Source organism: Neovison vison, chromosome 4 (genome assembly GCF_020171115.1).
Source record: "Neovison vison isolate M4711 chromosome 4, ASM_NN_V1, whole genome shotgun sequence".
Classification (NCBI taxonomy): Eukaryota; Metazoa; Chordata; class Mammalia; order Carnivora; family Mustelidae; genus Neogale; species Neogale vison.
In genome coordinates this window covers 33,379,053-33,398,432 of record NC_058094.1, presented here as the reverse complement: position 1 = coordinate 33,398,432, position 19,380 = coordinate 33,379,053, and the positions used below count along the sequence as shown (strand labels likewise).

At 34.5% G+C, this 19,380-nt stretch overlaps 1 protein-coding gene across 2 annotated transcripts in view; it reads right to left on the bottom strand.

Annotated features, from left to right (window-relative positions):
- The window catches only part of LRP12 (LDL receptor related protein 12), a 73,275-nt gene that overhangs the window by 31,135 nt on the left and 22,760 nt on the right, over positions 1 to 19,380 (bottom strand). The window contains exon 2 of one of the 2 annotated variants that reach the window (XM_044245105.1): positions 8,429 to 8,485. The exons of the other annotated variant lie outside the window; for it this stretch is intronic. Coding sequence (XP_044101040.1) covers positions 8,429 to 8,485 — 57 coding nt within the window. The remainder of the gene's footprint in view (positions 1 to 8,428; positions 8,486 to 19,380) is intronic. 2 annotated transcript variants of the gene reach the window in all.

The window sequence follows — 19,380 nt, the reverse complement described above, 5'->3', positions numbered from 1 at the left end:
AGGTGAATTCTAGTCTTAGTGTCTTCTCAAGAGTGATACCCAGAAATAAACATACTGTCCAGAGAGTGTTTAAAAGAGGAGTAAAGAAGAACTCAGGGGTGCCTGGGTGGCTCAGTCAGTTACGCGTCTGCCTCCGGCTCAGGTCACGATCCTGGGGTCTGGATCAAGCCCCCTACCAGGTTCCCTGTTTCTCCCTCTCCCTTTGCACCTCCCTCCACTTGTGTTCTTTCTCAAGTAAGTAAAATCTTGAAAAGAAGAAGAACAACAACTTCCATCTACTTTGTTCTGGATACTGTATTTCCAGTACTGTAGTTTAAGACAAAGGAGCTCTAACAGACACGGAGCTATTAGTCAGTCCCCTGGAATCCAAAGTCCACTCTGCTCCTCCACCAAGTGACTGGCTTTTGCACAAAAGCTGTGTAGTACATCCAATCCAAAGTCAGGCCTTAGCAAAATCACAATTAACATGCTATCACACTTAGAAGAATTATTCTCAAAGTAGGAAGAATTATCCTCAGAGTTACAGAGTAGAAAAGAAAATGTCAAATGTCTGAATGCAACGTGTTATACCTTCGCTGGATCTGGCCTACGCACTTGAGTGGGTGAGTTTCACCTCCACCATCTAAGCCTCACACGCTGCTGTCACATTACCACCTGTTCTGCCCATGGTCCGGGTGCTCATACTTACTTCCTGACACTGAATTTATTTACTGTTTCTTATAATAATATAAAATTACACCATATAATAATCTTGCTATAAATATGCAGTTGTTCAACAGACTTGATAATACATGAAATACTATGATTATATAACATAGAACTATGCTTCATATAAAATATATTATTGTATAATAAAACACTGTAAGTAATACTTAATTATATCCTATGTAATGTTACTTATAAAAGTACAATACAGTAAATTATGATGCTAGCATTACTTTCTTTTCTAAAAGTTTCAGGGAGCGCTCTACTCCAGAAGCTTAAGCGTCTCATAAATAAACTCTCTCAATACAGGCAATGCCTTTAAAAATTAATAGTGTCTTAAGCTATGTGTATTATTTTTTATAAAATGTGCTTCGTCTTGTATTCTCTACTCACTTTATTCATTTGAAGGACAGTTTCTTGGCCTTATGTTATGTTCTATTTTTTCATATTCTGAAATCCTAAACACCCTAATGGGGTCGGTATCACCTAAAATATAATAAACTTTCTTCCCTTTCTTCATTTAAAACACGGGAAAAAGACACACCACTTAATACCGGTCAAAAGAACTGGTGAAATTCTTTTTAGTAAGTTTAGTAGGAGGTCCAGTATTTGACTGAGTAATTGAAAATAATATTAAAATCACATAGGGAAGGTACAAAGGACCACTTATACCTGCTGTTTAATTCATGCAACTTCTCTATATTTAAAAAATAACTGTAAACTGCTATTAAATAATTATAGTATAGGCTTTATTTCTTTTCAGAAGATCTGAAAATTCTAGGATAATAAAAGTATTATCAAACTGGATGATCTTCCAGGGATACTTCAAAATACCACATTATAGTATTTAAGCCTAAAATAGTGGCTAAAAACAAAAGCTACTTTACTATAGTGCTCCACACTAATGCAAAATATTACTAATTAATTTGTAAGCAAAATAATTGCAATTTAGAAAATAATATATCCTAATTAAAAAGGCCACAACTAATATTTATTTTAAAGGCTTATAGGATCAGCAGTGTGCTAGTCTCTGAGTACTAAAATACAAACTGTAAAATGCAAATACACAAACACAAAGATGATGACTTTTCAAAAAAGATTTATTTATTTGACAGGGAGAGCGAGAGAGAGAGAGCGCACACAACTAGGGGGAACAGCAGAGGAGGAGGAAAAGCAGGCTCTCCACTGAGCAGGGAGCCCAATGTAGGGCTTGATCCCAAGACCCTGGGATCATGGCCTGAGCTGAAGGTAGATTCTTAACTAACTGAGCCATCCAGGTGCTCTGATGACTTTCTTTAATTATTTATTTTTGAGAGCAACAGAGCAAGTGCATGGGTGAGTGGAGGGAGGAGCAGAGGATGCAAATCTCAAGCAGACTCCCAGCTGAGCAGGGAGTCCCACCTGGGGCATGATCCCAGCACCCTGAGATCATGACCCTGAGATCAGAACCTGAGCTGAAACCAGGAGTCAGAAGCTTAACTGACTGAGCCACCCAGCTGCCATGATGATGACTTTCATAGGATAAAAATTCTGACAAAACAAAAGGGCAAACAACACTTAAAAACTACTTGAAGTTTACTTTATATACTCTGCTAATTCAGTTAATATAAATAAGGATTAAGAAAGAAACTTTCCTATCTTGATATTCTCTTTCTCTGCTCCCAGAAATATGTCTTTGCCTGACAAAGGAGTCCATGTTAAATATAAAGTAGTCTCAAGATAAGCTAACCTCGGTACAGATGTTTTAAGGTAGGAACATTCTGAAGCTGTGTCACGGATGAATTGGGAATAACATGTTAATCCTCATATGTAAAAGCTTTCTATTTGAGAAAGCAGCAAGCTCCAACATCTGTTCCTATTAGCAACGAGAAAAACCTTTCAATTTCAAGGTAGTTTTGCCTAACGTATATGTAAGAAAGCCAATTTCATTCTCTTATTCTTTGTAATGTCACAACTCTAGGCCATGAATCAAAAAATCAAAAAAGAGAAGTAAACAATTACATTTCTGAACAGTCTGGGGAAAATGAAAGGTTGGACTTCAATGGAAACATACTAAAAGAAAAGTTAAATTATAGAAAAACACAATCATACCCAAGAAAGTGTTCTCACTCATTGCAGATAGCTATGTAAACTGATACAATCCTTTTTCAAAGCTATCTAGGAAAAGGTTTCTAAATTATTTATCATCTTTGATAAAGTAATTTCCACTTCTAGAAATCTTTGTGAGAAAAGTCTTAGAAATAAAAGACAAGATACAAATTAATATATCCCTTGTAACATGACTGAGACTAGGGAAAACCCATTGGGAACAATCCATTGATATGTTTAAGAACACTACAACATAGATACTGAATGGAAACTTTATACAGGCATTAAAACAGTGGTTATGAAAAATAATGTAGTCTGTAAAATGTTAAATAGAAAGTACAGAAGACAAAATTAGTTATTATTTTAATGGATATGCAATTATTTTTAAGGTATACATAGAAAAAGGACAAATTAAAATATTATGAATTATACTAATGCAGGGTTAAATGGGTAGCTTTCTTAATTTTTTTGCTCTTTTTCCATGTTTTCTAAATGTTTAATGAACCTTGTATAATAAATAAATAAAATCTGTGAAACGAATAAAAATCCTGATTTGGAATTAATTACTAGGGAGGGCATAATCAAATTATTTCTAGAATTATTGACTTAAATAAGTATCACAGATGATAGAGTAAAATTCAGCTTGAAGTAGATAAATTTAAAAAGTCAGGTAGATTTAATTTATGCAAAGGTCTTGTTATAAATCAATCTAACCTAAAAAATGTCTCATTCTATGCAGCAGATGAGCTGTAACTTAGGTGTTTGAAAAGTTTAGACATTTAAAGAACATGAGACATTTGATCTAGACATTTTTAAAAAAGAATGTTAAAATTGCCTTCCTACTTTCACGACATAGACAATTAAATTACTTGGCAGTTTCTAGGATGTAATTTCACAATTTTCACATACTATTAGATTTACAAAAATACTATTTGTCTTTTCTCCTTTATCATAATCATATATATAAAATTCTAGAAAATGAGAAGTTCTAAATAAAAAACATATAGGAAATAAAATTGTATCCAATAATTTCCCCCATTTAAAATCATCTAGTATATACTCTTTGATACTTTACGTTTTCTTATGCCAAACTCTGTGGTGTAAGAACCAGCAAAAGGATTAACACTTAACTCTCTCAGTAGAGATTTGAGGAGGAGGAAGACAAAAATGAACAGATTAGAAAGAGAAATAAATTTTCCCAAACATAAGAACCAAAAATATATTATCAATCAGAAATAATTCTCATAGTTCACATGAATTCTCAAAATTCATATGAATAAATAAAACTCAGTACTTGGTGTTATTCATGATAAAATAAGAAAAATGAATACTGTCATTTACTACTTATGAGATACTATACATAGGCCTTTTATAAATTCATCACCTTACTTAATATGCTTATTATTCATCATAGGATTTACCACTTGAAGACAATATTAGAGGTATGGTTTGTACATGTCTATTTTCTCCATTAAATAAGTTCCTTGAGACAAGAATATTTTACTCGTTGCTCACTCTCACCCTTCCTGGCGTAAGGTCCACATCAGGTGCTCAGCACACGCTAAGTGAATTTAATTCATTACAGACAGTGTGTCTATATATCATGTACTGTCCAGGACTGTTCTGGTTCTGTCTGTAGTGCCAGAATAATTACAAGTAGTGTAGCCTTTCAATTTGAAAGTGGCCTGATGTGGACAATAAACAACTTGGAAACACTAACTGTAGACAAGTTAGAATTATTTCTAAAATTGTCAGTACAATCTCCAAAATGCACAGACGGGACAAGAGCACTGAGCACCGTCAGAGACAGCAGCAGAGGTAAAGAGAACAGGTGAGGAGTAGAAGCCACTTCTGCTGCTTGCTGGTCTCAAGAGAAAGCAAGTCCTACATTTAGAGATTCTTCCAAAGGCTGGTTCATTTAGACCAGCCCCCAAGGCACTCTAATTTCATGTGGGGATGCACAGAAATCAGACGGCTTAGACTGTGGGAAGCATTACATGTTCTACAGCTGCATAGACAGCAAGACCACAATGAGTCTGTATATCTGAAAGCAAATTTTGAGACTGTATCAACTTACTTTTTTTTTTCTAAATGATTTTATTTATTTATTTGACAGACAGAGGTCACAAGTTGGCAGAGAGGCAGGCAGAGAAAGAGAAGGAAGCAGGCTCCCCGCTGAGCAGAGAGCCTGATGCAGGGCTGGATCCCAGGACCCTGGGATCATGACCTGAGCTAAAGGCAGAGGCTTTAACCCACTGAGCCACCCAGGTGCCCCTCAACTTATTTTTTAATGGGTTTCATATTATTCTTCCCCTTCCATATTACCCATAATAATTGGATTTCATATTATTCTCCTTCCACAGAAGAAAGATTTTATAAGAATAACTTTCAGTATAAACAATAAGCCGTAATAAGGTTCGCTGACCTCTGAAGTTAAGCATTTTATTGATGCATAAACATTTAATTAAAATATACAGTTTGTTATGTGCTGAATTGTTCACTCCCAAAACTCCTATGTTAAAGTCCTAACCTTTTGTACCTCAGGATGTGACTGGATTTGGGGTCAGAGTCATAAAAGAGGTAATTAAATTAAAATGAGGTCATTGGGGTAGACCATACTGACTGATCCAATAGGACTGGTGTCCTTATAAGAAGAGATTAGCACACAGAGACGCATAACAAAGACCTGTGAAGATACAGGGAGAAGACTGCCACCTGGAAGCCAAAGAGCAATCTCAGAAGAAATCAGCTCTATCAACACACTGATCTCAGATTTTACCCTCCATACTTGTGAGAAAACAAACCTTTATTAAGTCACCTGGTTTATGGTCCTTTGTTATGGCAACCCTATCAAATGAATGCACATTTCTAAATATATGTCTGAAATGCAGAAGTAGAATAATCAACATTAAAGAAAATAAACAGGGACGCCTCGGTGGCTCAGTCAGTTAAGTCACTGCCTTCAGCTCAGGTCATGATCCCAGGGTCCTGGGATCGAGTCCCGCATGAGGCTACTTGCTCAGCGGGAAGCCTGCTTCTCTCTCTGCCTGCCTCTCTGCCTGCTTGTGGGCATTTTCACTCTCTCTCCCTCTGATAAATGAAGGAATGAATGAATGAATGAATAAATAAAATCTTTTTAAAAATTAAATAAACAGGATTAATATATGAAAAACGCACTCTACATATTCTAAGTGCTAAATTTTTAAACTGAATTTTTTTCAAACAGGAATCTATATAATGGTAATTCTGACATTCAACAAACATCAAAGCTTAGTAGTTGTTAGTCTAATTTCAAGCAAACATAAAAATTAAGAAGTAGAATCTAATCTTGATGAGTTGAAGCAAAATTCCGAATACTGTTATCTGTCCAAATTGCCATAACTCTCGTGCTCCATATAAATCTGCATAACTCAGAACACCATTATTTTGTAAATTATTAAGGCATTAAAAAAAAAATGATGGATGGTAAGAAAAAAAATTCATCCCAAGGGCAAGAAAGGCCAACTGGGATTTTATGTAACAGAGAACAAAAAGTTCACTAAAATGGTTTCAGATTCTACTCAAAATTAACTTTGAAGTACAAATTATTGAATTTTGGTATGGTAGCAAAGAAGAACACTCACAATTATCTGCAAAGGCTATTAAAATATTACTCCTTTTTTCAATTACACATCAGTGTGAGACTAAACTGTTTTCATATAGGTCAAACAGAATAACATATTACAGAAGACAATGCAGAAACAGATGTGAGAATCCAGCTATATTCTTTTAAGCCATTCTTTGAGACTGCAAAATTATAAAACAATGCCATTCTTCTTATTGATGTTTTTGTTTTGGAAACTTCATTTTTATAACATTATTTTATTGATGTAAACATGCAATAGATTCATTACCGTTATTTGCAAATAATGCACTTTAATACAATTTCTCAGTTTTAATTTCAAATACAGTGAATATCAGTAGCTATAACCTACATAAAAAAATTCTTTGAAGTCCTTGTTATGGACTGAATTGGGCCCTCTTTCAAACTCATTTGTTGAAGCCCAATGTCATTGTATTGGGAAATAGAGCCTTTCAGGAGGAAAATGAAGTTAAATGAGGTCCTAAGGGTAGGATTGAATCCTATAGGACTTAGGGTCCTTATAGGAGCAAGACACCAGGAATCTCTCTGCACACAGATGGAAGGCCATGTAAGGACATGGCCAGACAAGTGTCCATTTGCAACCTAGGAAGAGAAATCTCACCAGAAGCTAGCCCTGCTAACACCTTGGTCTTGAACTTCTGGCCTCTTGAACTATGAGAAAATAAATATATCCGTTATGTATGCCACTCAGCCTAATGTATTTTGTTATGGAAACCCAAGTAGATTAACATGGTCCTCAGTATTTTAAAAGCTTAAAAGGGGTCCTTAGACCAACATTTTAAAAAATCACTGAATTAGACAATATCATTTGATTGTGTAAGTTAAAATGTTTGCATACAATCTTATTTCATGGTGACAACTTGGAAAGATAATCCTAATTTTCATTAGCTATTCAAAATAGAAAAGGGAGAAAATTAAGATTATCTTTCAAATAAGCTTATTTTTGCTTGACGTGTAAAATCACACAACTAGAAGATAAGAGAACAGAGAGACAAACTGAAAGGGTCTAGGTGGGCTACAAAGGCACTTGCTTCCAGTTTCAGAAAATCACACTTGTCAATGTGTTTGGCTGTGCAAACTATCTCTTAGAAGTTTTGTTAAGTCTATTAACTTTGTGAATATAAAATCAGGCATAAAACAAAAAGAGGAAACTCTGTTTTGCTTCATGTGAGGAAAAAATAACCAAAGTACAAGATGCCATGAAAAAAATCAATCAGTACTTTGATAAATACACAAAGTGTAATTTTTTTTACCTACATAAAACTTATCAAGACTAAAGGGAACTAATAACATAATGGTAAGAAACTCTATTTCAGTATATGCAAAAATAAAAGATTTTGCTCCCTTAAGTAATTAGGGTTGATAGAGCACAAATGGAAACAAAGCTGTGAAAGGCATGTTAAGAAGGAAAATTATAATAGTTACAGGCTTTTACATAATTATTAAATTATAAAGGTTTAGATGAGTGGAAAAAATGCATTTACCTCAACAAGGTTTCTGAAATTCATGGATACAAATATGTTGTTTGGTTGTTTTTTTTTAAAATAACATATAAATTGTGTACTCCAGAACAACAATTTTATATATAGTCGTACTCAAGTATAAAAATCAAGCAAAATGTTTTAACTTCTAAGGCTCTAATACTAGAAATAGCATTCAAAATTACATTTTCATAAATTTCATTTCATATAACTTCGTAAGGAAAGAAAATACTAATTCAACTTGAGTTAATTTTTTTTTGGCTCAATGTTTGTATGAAAAAATAATTATGCCGTCTGTTTGGAAGAGTATAATCAATCCACGGGCATGCAAGTATCAATTTTATCTTATGAGAATTTCTCCATGTTCCAGTTACTTCATTCCTTATTACATGCTGCAAAAAGCAGTAATAATTTTTATAGCCAAATATCACTTTGTAAGATACCAGGTGGCTTTCAATATTTACCATATAAGTCATGCATGAAATTTAAACATTACAAAAAAATGACTTACCAGTTGACACTCCTGAAATATGCACATTTTCAGAATGTTCTGCAAGAGCACCATTTCCTAAAATTAAACATAATAATAAACTAATTTCCAAGATAAAATTTATAAAAGTTTTTCAGATTCTACCTTTAAAAGAAAAACTACCCAGAACTGCTTTGTAATATTCAGAAACTAAATTCTCTTACAATAACCTTCAAAACAATACAACGAAGCCCCCAATTATAGTAGTATCAGGGATAACAAAACATTTTGGAAATCACAACCATGCAGTGTAATATATATGAAGATCAAATATACAGATGTAATTACTATCAGAAAAAAACTGTTTCAGAAGAAAACTCAGAACTACTATTAGAAAAGAGAGAATCTCTTATTTTTTTGTTTTTAGAGGGAGGGAGTGCGTGTGTGAGAAGGGGGTGGGGCGGAGAGAGAGAGGAAGTGGGAATCTCAAGCAGGCTCCTCGCTTAGAAGAGGGCCTGAGGTGGGGCTTGATCTGACGACCCTGAAATCATGCCCTGACCCGAAATCATAGTCAGATGCTTAACCAACTGAGTCACCCAGGGCCCCAAGAATCACATCCTTCTTAAAAACAGCATTCAACTAGTAGCATGTTCAGTCAGTCCACAATGTGGCTACTGCTTAAGGATTCTACCTGTTGGTACTTAAAACAAATAATAAAGTCTTGCACTGTCTTCTAAATCTTTCCACTTCTTCTCATCAACAACTCGAATAGTCTTAAGAGTAGGGAGAGAATTATACTCTATTTTCATATCTGCCAATTTCCTATACCTCTTCCTACAAAGTTGGGCACTTGGAAACATGAAAATAACCGAAATAAGTTACTAAGAGTCACCTCAAGCTCCCATTTAAAGTGCTGAGGATATTTACTCCAATTAATGTAATAATGGTGTCCCTTCATCTTGTAAAGTCTCCCTCCAGTTATTAGGTAGGTTTGGCACTACAACAGCTCAGGAATCCAGCTGGCAGAGAAAGAATTCTTGCAGTGGGGCAAGGGTTCGGAAGCTGGGTGGGAGAAGCTTAGAGAGCTATGGCAGGATTCTCTTTGATGGTTGAAAGAGTAGAGACAAGAGCAAGCACAGCAGGTAACAACTTATCTTTTAGAACCATCACACTTCCACGATTGCTTGAATATTGTACAGCACCCCCTGCAATGCACTAGGCCCTAGGAAGGCCGACTGTGTTTATTGGGCTCACCCTCGCACGCACAGTTCCTAGAACAGAGCAGGTGCTCAAAGAGCTGATGAATGAATAAATGAGGGAGGTCATGATCATGACGTCAAATCACACCAGTTGATAGGGTGCGTGACATAGCACTGAAAAGGTATTCACTTTTGTAACTGTGTAAAATATGTTATTACCAAAACAAAAATAGCCATCAAACAGCCTTTCAGTTCAACCATAGCAATAGCCTTCAGAATGAAAATGTGTATCCCTCCATCATCAACGATACAGTGGAAATGGTGACATAGGTGTGTTAGCTGTATTTAGTACAAAAATGAATGATTGTTGTTACTTAAGTATTGTGCATTAATACTACAGAAGCCATGATTAATTTTCCCAGCAATGTTAAATGCTATACAGACATAGAACTGAAACGAGAAACTCCCACCTATTTCTTCAACACATACAACTTATAAAAATTGGTAGCATAAATAAAATGACATAACAACTAATTCAATAAAACAACTAACAAGATTTGCCAAAGGGCGGTATAAACTGCCCGAAGAGTTGCTACTCAACAAGCAGATCGGCAGTACTGGCATCATAAGGAACTTATTACAAATGCAGTCTCGGATTACTGAATCAGAATGTACATTTTAAAAAGATGCTTCCCCGACTCCTAGAGATTTGTATGCACAATTAACATTTGAGTAACACTGGCTTGAATCTTCTCCTCCTTATATTATAACCATAAATTACAGCTGTGTAGTCTGTGACCCCAAGGTTTTTCCCAACATCCTTAAGGTAGCATACTAAATTATCCTCAGGAAAGTTTTTAATATTAAATACATTTCATACATTGATTTTTTTTTTAAATTCAGCAGATAGACTAAAGATAGGCAGAAGGAAAAGAATAACATAATGTAGTATTTAAGACTGAACCCTGGACTAGATTGCCAGGATTCTAATACCAGCTCTACCACTTACTTGCTATGCAACTCAGGTCAAGTTTCCTAACCTCTCTGTGTCTTAGTTTCACCTCTAAAATGGAGACTATCTATTTTGTAGTGCTCAGTAAAATTCTCTAAAATAGAAAGAAAAACAGAATTTAATCTAAATCTCCATCAGCATGCAAATGAATAAGCTAATATAGCCTTGTAGTAAAATATCCAATAAACTGAATTAATTCTATATATATTAACTTGAAAGATTTGCACATTAAGTTATATGTTTCAGAGTAACATTAAAATATGATCTGATTAGAACTATGATCTAATTTTAACTTTAAAATGATGTATGCATAGTTAAATGCATGTTTCCATAAGCACATGAGATATATATATAGATAGATAGATAGATACACTCTCTATATATGTGAAGAGTCTAAGGGTATATACAAATTGTGGAAGAAAACCTCTGGAATGGGAATTAGAGAGGAAGACCTGGTTTCTGCACTTCAACACTGACTGAGTTTGTTACAACAGGTGTGGACTGCTTCATAAATTTTATTAATATGATCAAAAAATAGTTGGAGAAAAGATAGTTCATTTCCCACCATTCTTCCCCCCACCATTCTAAGTAAACATTAGTCTGATATAGTGTGAAATAATATCAAATATTACAATTTCATAAATGTATTATTAAATATTTTTAAAACTGATAAATACCTAAAAACATAAAACACGATACTGGTAGTTTCCCATACATGTATTCTACCTTAAAAAAAAACAACAACACCCCTATTTAGAAGTTAAAAAAATCAATGATAATTTCTGTTAACATCAAACAAACTATCCCATTTCTTATAATAAGTATCACATGAAGGGAGTTACTTTATGTATACTACCACTCTTGAAAGTATCTTTACAAAGATGGCAGTTATGTAGCACAATTATTTCGATATTATAAGCAAACTGCTCCCAAATCAAATTACATTCTCCCAAATGCCCTTCCTTGGGCTCCCAACCGAAGAAAACCCCACACATGTGAGGATGTAGACACACCATCTCCTTATTAAAACTGCAGGGTTCAAATGCAGGTCATACCAGATACCCTCGCAGGAGTCCCCTTTCGAGTAACATGCACTGGAAAAACACACAGTCTGATAAAACATTACTTCTTTATAACATTAGTAGCTCACTAATGGATCAGCAAATTAATTAGAACTCCTAAAGAAACAGTGATCAAGTAAGAAAAAGTTTTATTATCACCTAAATCAGGAAATAATGTATTATGGCTTAAAATTTTTTAGTCCCACTAACCAAATTACAAAGATGATCAAGCTCCCCCATTTATCATTTTTTCTTTCCAAAATGCAAGATGGTTTTCAGTTTTTGGCTGCAATCAAATGAGAGAGAAAGAATCTTCCAAAAGAAATACTGTTTTAGAAAAGCGGCTCTTTAGCATGAGTGAGTCTGAGCTCTGGGACCAGACACTCTGGAATCATCCCCAGCTCTACTATTTATTCAGTCAGTCACGAACCTTAATTAAACTACTTCTCCTAAGACATGGTTTACTCACCTGAATAATCAGATGTCATCATTAAGAGAATGCCCAAGTTCATGGTCTGCATCCCTATTACTTGGTAACATTCTGTGTGTTTATTCTTTTTGAGAACGAGAGTTCTTAAATAAATACAGCTAAGATTTGATAAATATGTGTCCCCCAAATCCTAAATGCTTTATACAGCCCCTCCCTCAGCTATTCCTTGTAACAACAGTTCATTTTACAGATAAGAAAACAAAAACTTCTGGCAATTTAGTGATTTTTTTCAAAAAGCTACTAATTGGACGAACTGAAAATTCAAATCCACAGACAATAAGAAGTTTGTGTTCCTTACTTTTTAAAAAGAATTCAGAATGAATATATTTCTTGTTTACAAAAGAAATAGTACTTAGCTCTCAGAATTAAAGCCCACTGCCACAGTGATTACAGTTTATAAGTGGGAAAGTCATTGGTTTAAAAGTTAATGAGCATTATTTACAAGTAACTTATGTACTCAGCATCCTGCAATCTCATTTTCTATGTGTCATGAGAACAGTTATCAAACATAAATACATAGCTACACACAAAAGCAAACATCATTCCTATTTTGCTACTATACTGAAGGGAAAGTCTCAAAACCTAATAAGGCTTTCCAGACTCTCCACACTCTTGGCTCTTCCTAACTACTTCAAAGGCTTCATCTCTTATGATCCACTTTTCTACTCTATTTCTTCTTTCCAGAAACACTGGATTTCTCTTACAAAAGTGTCAGCTGTCTTTCTTGTCTTTAGACTTTGCTTTAATACTATTTAATACTATTTATTAATACTATTTATTTAGAGAGGTTATCTCCTGATCTCCCTGTACTAGGTTAGATCTTTCTGTTATAGGCTCCTATAGTATTTTGAAAATTTACCACACTTGTGTTATCTGTGTAATGTCTGTATTTCCCACCAAATCTTAATGCTGGCAGCACGGTTGGGGGGTTGTGTGATGTGGTGATGGGACACAACTTGGGTTTGTTTTGTTTAGCTGATGAGTGACTAGCACAAAACATAACACATATTAGGAGATACTTAGTCCATATCTGCTCAAATAAACGAATGGTAGGTCAGTATGTAAGTAATAGGCATAGTCCTTATCCCAAAGAGTTGACAATCTATTGAGAAAAATATATATATATATATGAAATAGAAACAAACATACAATGTAAAATTAGCAAGCTTCTTATTCAGATGGGAAGCCCTAGAGACTTTTCTACTAAAAATAGGAACAGGAAACAGGGGTATCCACTGCAGTTACTACTATTAGTTAATGCAAATAGACCAATTATAAACATAAGAATTGGAAAAAAGGAGGTAAAACCACATCTATCTGTAGATGATATAATTGTGTATCTATTTGGAAAACTGAAAACAGTCAACAGAAAAATAATTTAAGCAATATAAAGTTAGTAAAGTAGCAGGATATAAAATATAGCATACAGAAGTCAAAAGCCTTTGTAAATACAAACAAGAGTCAGTCAGAAGATAGAGACCCATTTTAGTAGCCATAAAATATGATATTTAAAAACCCTGACACAGAAATCCTGCTGTTGTTCCTGACAGAGTAATTGGTACTGGATCAGTAATTCTGCTATGAACAACTTAAAAAGTTGAAAAAAAAATGTGGAAAAAAATTCAGACACTGGACAATAGGCAGTATAAGACTATGATTTCTGAGAAAAGTTAAACAAATTAAGATGAGCCCTATTATTGCACTAGCTTTCTCCTGGAGATTTTCTGAACACTGCTACATTTAGAGCCTAAATTCATTGTGCTAGTGTCCAGACCAAATTTTTCTAAATGGCATAAAGGGTATAAGACAACTTGTTGACCCTCGTAGAAGATAACAAGCATTTGTCTCCAACATTTCTACTAGTTTATCAATCAGAGAAGGAAATAGTTTTTCTAACCTTGTTACCAAATCCATATAACTTAAAGATTTATTTCCTCTCCTATATATTCTTCTGTATTCTCCTATATTGTATTCTCTATTTATAATCTTCCCCAGGGCACCATGAGTAGCTGCTGATTTAAGGAATTCTCATCCTTCTCCCATCCTGGTTTGGAAAACCAAAACTGCATTTTCTGTTTCCACTCTTCTGACCTTTCTTTCCTTCTCTCATTCCTTGCGAATATTTTAGTAACCAAATCAGAACTCTTAAAGTTGTTTAGAATGCCTGAATGAACTTCTATAATCTTTGCAACTGTGTCCTTCAAGAAGCTTTTCAAAAATGGCTACTCATCCTTTTGGTCTGAAGAGCTTCCTGTGTTGATAGAGGAGATGTTAACATTACCAGTATTAGTATCTGCCCAAGCAATATCTCTATATGCCCTTCTGCTAATTCTTTGTCTTACAAATAAGTGTTTCAAAGACCATTTTATTTTTCTTGGCATTTTTGCTCAATCCTGAGTTTTCTCTACATTAGTAATATTTATAACCTATTATTGGTTAAATATCCTTTCTATCTTAGGAATATGTTCTTCCTTAGTCTGAAGTCATTGAACAACCACTTAATTTCTTCTCCATTCAATCCTTTTGGGATTGTTTAGAATTTTAATAACCAGAAATTATTTTTGAGATCTTAATAACCTCCCTGGACTATCTTTCTTTCCAGATTTTCATGTTGTGAAGTCATAGTAATATTTTTCTAAATTGCTTTTAAATCTTTAGGTATTAAGCTCTGATAGTGCCCAATCTCATCTTTTTTTTTTTTTTTTTAAAGTAAACTCTACTGTTAACGTGGGGCACAAATTCATGACCCCAAGATCAAGAGTTGCATGTTTTACCAACTGAGCCAGCCAGGCACCTTTTTTTTCCCCCCCCAGTTAGAACACTGAACATAGTTACTTCTTTTGGTCTGGTTAAAGTAAGATAAAGACTCGCACACTGTTTTAAAACGGAATTGTGTCACCCAAAATTCATTTATTAACCCCAACCCCAATGTGGGCTGATAATTATGGTTAAAAGAAGTCATAAAGTGGGGAGCCTAATCTAATAAGACTGATTTCCTTAAGAGATATAAAGAATCTCTCTCCCCATCTATGCAGGAAAGAGGTCATGTGAGGACACAATGAAAAAGACACCAAAAACCAGGAAGAAAAACCTCATCAGAAACCAACACTGATGGCACCTTGATCTTGGACTGTAAGTTTTCAGAACTGTCAGAAAATAAATTTGTGTTGTTTTACCCTCCTCCACCACCCCCACCAACCCCTCAGTCTGGGATGTTTCATTATGGCAGCCCGAGCAGACTAATACACACACTTTCCCCAAATGTTTACTAGACCAAGATACCTTCAAAGCATATGAAAAATTCAGTACATTCTTCTCAAGAGAGGCTCTGTAGTGTCTAACAAATACCTATAATGAGATGTTTCATGGAAAAAAAGATCAAGAAACTCCTGGAAGACTGAGATATTTTCCTCTTTCTTTAATTAATTATCTTTTGAAAGTACTGTTTTAATCATTTTAATTGCAGCCATTCTTTATGTATTTAATAATCTTTTATGAACTGGCCTGAACCTACCCACCCCTTAAAATAAGAGTAATAATCATTTATAGCATTATATTTTAGAAAAATATACTTTTAAATTTTCAAACCAGTCTTAACAGACATTTGTGAGTTCAGTGTTTCTGTATGTTTAGAATTCCTGTAGTATTATGTTAATAAGGTTTTATGTTTGAAAGGTTTTCAAATAAGGGTATAAGAACAATAAACTATTAGTCAAAGTACAAATGCCAAACAAACCCAAGTTCTTAATATCCAGTGAATGAATCAATCCCTTAAAGAACATGCAAGATAGATATGAATCCTACTGTTGAGAACCTCAGCGACACTGTTCATACAAATGGAAAAAATTTTCTTTATTCTACAATAGCTTAAACCACTGAAGTAGGAACTCACAAAATATACTAGAAAGGAACCATAAAGATTATGTAAGTTCAAAGGTTCCTACCTGTGACTCCTATGGTTCACAAGAGTCAATAAGAAAATTTGAAGGGATTCGGAACTCAGGAGAAAAAGCAGAAGAAATTATACACCTATACTTCTTATAAGAGATTGATATACTTTATACACCACAAAATTCAACTTTTAAAAGTGGTTTTTAGTATGTTCAAAAGCTATGCAACCATTACCAATATCACATGACTGACTGTTCTCCTCACCCCCAAAAAGCAGCTTATACCTAATAGCAGTTATTTGTCTTTCTGCCCTCCTCTAGCCCCTAACAACTAGTTTCTGGCTCTATCTCCATGGGTTTGCTTATTCTGGACATTTAATATAAACAGAATCATACAATATGTGATCTTATGAGTCTGGCTTCTTTCACTCAGCTTAATGTTTTTATGGTTCATTCATATTGTTCCATTAATCACTACTGCACTCCATTTTATGGTCAAGTAGGGATGACCATTTTATGGTCATTGTAGGGATAAACTACATATTGCTTAGCTACTTATCAGCTGACAAACATTTGGGTTGTTTCCACTTTTTGTGAATAATGCAGCTATAAATATTTGTGTACAAATTTTTGTGTGGACATATGTTTTCAGTTCTTGAGTATATACAGAGTGGAAATGCCTGGTCTTTTAGTAACACCACATTTACCTTTCTGAGGAAATGCCAAATTGTTTTGCAAATGGCTGTACACTCCCATCAGCAATGTGTAAGAGTTCCAGTATCTTTACAGCTTCACCAACACTTGTTATAGTCCCTTTTTATCTTAGGTATCCTTATGGGTATGACATGGTATCACTGTGGTTTTGATTTGCAATTCCTTAATTTAGAATAATGATGTTGAAGTTCTTTTCGTGTGTTTGCTGGCTTTGTATATTCTTTGGAGAAATATCTATTTCACAGTTGACTGGATTTGTCTTTGGTTTTTGTTGAGTTGTAAGAATTCTTTACATATTGTGGATATTAACTTCTTATCAGATATATGATTTGCAAATATTTTCTCCCATTCCGTAATTTGACTTTTCCCTTTTTTGATCGCATCCTTTGAAGCACAGTGTTGTTGTTTTTTTTTATTTGAACCAGTCCAATTCACCCAATTTTAATTTTATTACTTGTGCTTTGCTGTCATGGCTAAGCATCCATTTCCTAATCCAAGGTCACAAAGATTTACTCCCACGTTTTCTTCTAAGAATTTTATAGTTTTAGCACTTATATTTTGCCTTTAGTCCATTTGGAGTTAAGTATTGTATGCGGTTGAGGAAGGGGTCAAATTCCACTTTTTTGCATATGGCTTAACCAGTTGTCTCATTACAACTTGATTAAAAGATTACTCTTTCCCTACTGAATTATTCTGGCACTCTTGGCAAAAATCAACTGGCTACAGATGTAAGCTTTTATGGACACTCAATTCTATTTCATGGATCTGTCTATTCCTATACCAGTGTCATGCTGTCTTCCTCTGGAAACTTTGCAATACGTTTTGAAGTCAGGAAACATGATTCCTCTAAATTTGTTCTTCATTAAGATTCTTTTTGTTATTCTGATTAGTTGAATTTCTATATGAATTTAAGGATCAGCTTGTAAATTCCTTCAAAGAGAACTGAGATTTTGATAGGGACTGTGTTAAATCTACAGATCAACTTGGGGAGTATGAACACCAATTTTCAACAAATATTATGTCAAATACACACATATGGGGATGTCTTTCCATTTTTAGGACATCTTTAATTTCCAGCCACAATATTTTAGAGTTTCAGAGTTTAAGATTTGCACTATTAAGTCTATCAAATATTTTATTATTTTTCATGCTACTTTTAAAAGATTTTTAAGTAATCTCTACACCTAATGTGGTGCTCGAACTCAAATCCTGAGATCAAGAGTTGCATGCTCTACCAACTGAGCCAGCCAGGAGCTTCTCATTCTATTGTTAATGGAACTAATTTCTTAACTAGATTTTTCAGCTCTTCATTGTTAGTATATTGTAATACATATTTTTCTTATATCTTGCAACCTTGCTGAACTTGTTTATGAGCTCTGATAAACTTTTTGTGAATTCCCTGGAACTTTTTTTAATGTACAAGTATGTCAAATCCATAAGCTAAGATAGTTTTAATTCCTCTCTTTCAATTAAGATGCCTTTTTTCCTTGCCTAGAACCTCTAATATGATGCTGATTAAAGAAGTGAGAGTGGACATCCTTGTCTTGCTTCTGATCATAGAGAGCTTTCAGTCTTTCACCATTAAGTATGATGTTAGCTGTGCATTTTTCATAGATGCCCTTTATTAGGCTGAGGAAGCTTCCTCCTATTCCTAGTTTCTTCAGCGTTTTTATTATGAAATGGTGTTGCCTATTGTCAAATATCTTCCCTGTGTCTACTGAGATTTCTCTGTGATTTTGTCACTTATTCTATCAATACGCTATATCACACTGACTGATTTTCCTGTGTTGAACCTCACATTCCTGGGAAGGATCCCATCTGGTCATAGTTTATAATCCTATTTACATATTGCTGGATTTGGTTTGCTAGTATTTGGTAGAGGACTTCTGCATTTATATAGTAAGGGAAATTAGTAGTTTTCTTTCTCTCGTATTTGGGTAATACTGGCCTCACAGAACAAATTGGGATATGTGTATACACACATGCACACACACTGGGTGCTACTAGTATTTATTCTCATTTAAGGAAACACCAATATATTGTTTTTGCTTCTAATTTTTTGTGTTTATTAGATATCATAGCTTATTACTCAACAGTAGGTAATTAGCTTGTTGATTACATTATAACGTTCCTGAAAAGTGACTAGTGACTGCTTTTCTTAAGGTACCAGGCATAGTACCCCCAGTACATGGTAAGCTTAGTAAAACAGAAAAGTGAAACTGACAAATAAAGGAAGTTCTTTCTTTCTTGTTTCTCAACAGGCAAAATCTTCAGCAATACGGGAGCCTGTGACCAGGGTTGCAAAGGGATACTGGAGATAAACATGCTGGAAAACTCTGATGTCAGCTCTGTTTTTAATAGTTGACATAACTGAAGTACAGATAGAAGGGAAAGGCAGTTATCTTTTTTAAAAAATTGGCTTTGTTGAGGTTTAATTTACATGCAAAAAGTTCATTAATTCCAAGTATACGGTTTGATGAGTTCTAACAAATGCACACAGTTCTGCAACCACCACTACAATCAAGACACATATTTCATCCCTAAATAAGCTCCCTGGGACCCTGTGCAGTCAATTCCCTTTCCACACTCCTAAAGTCAGAGAACTACTGCTCACAGACAGTCAACATT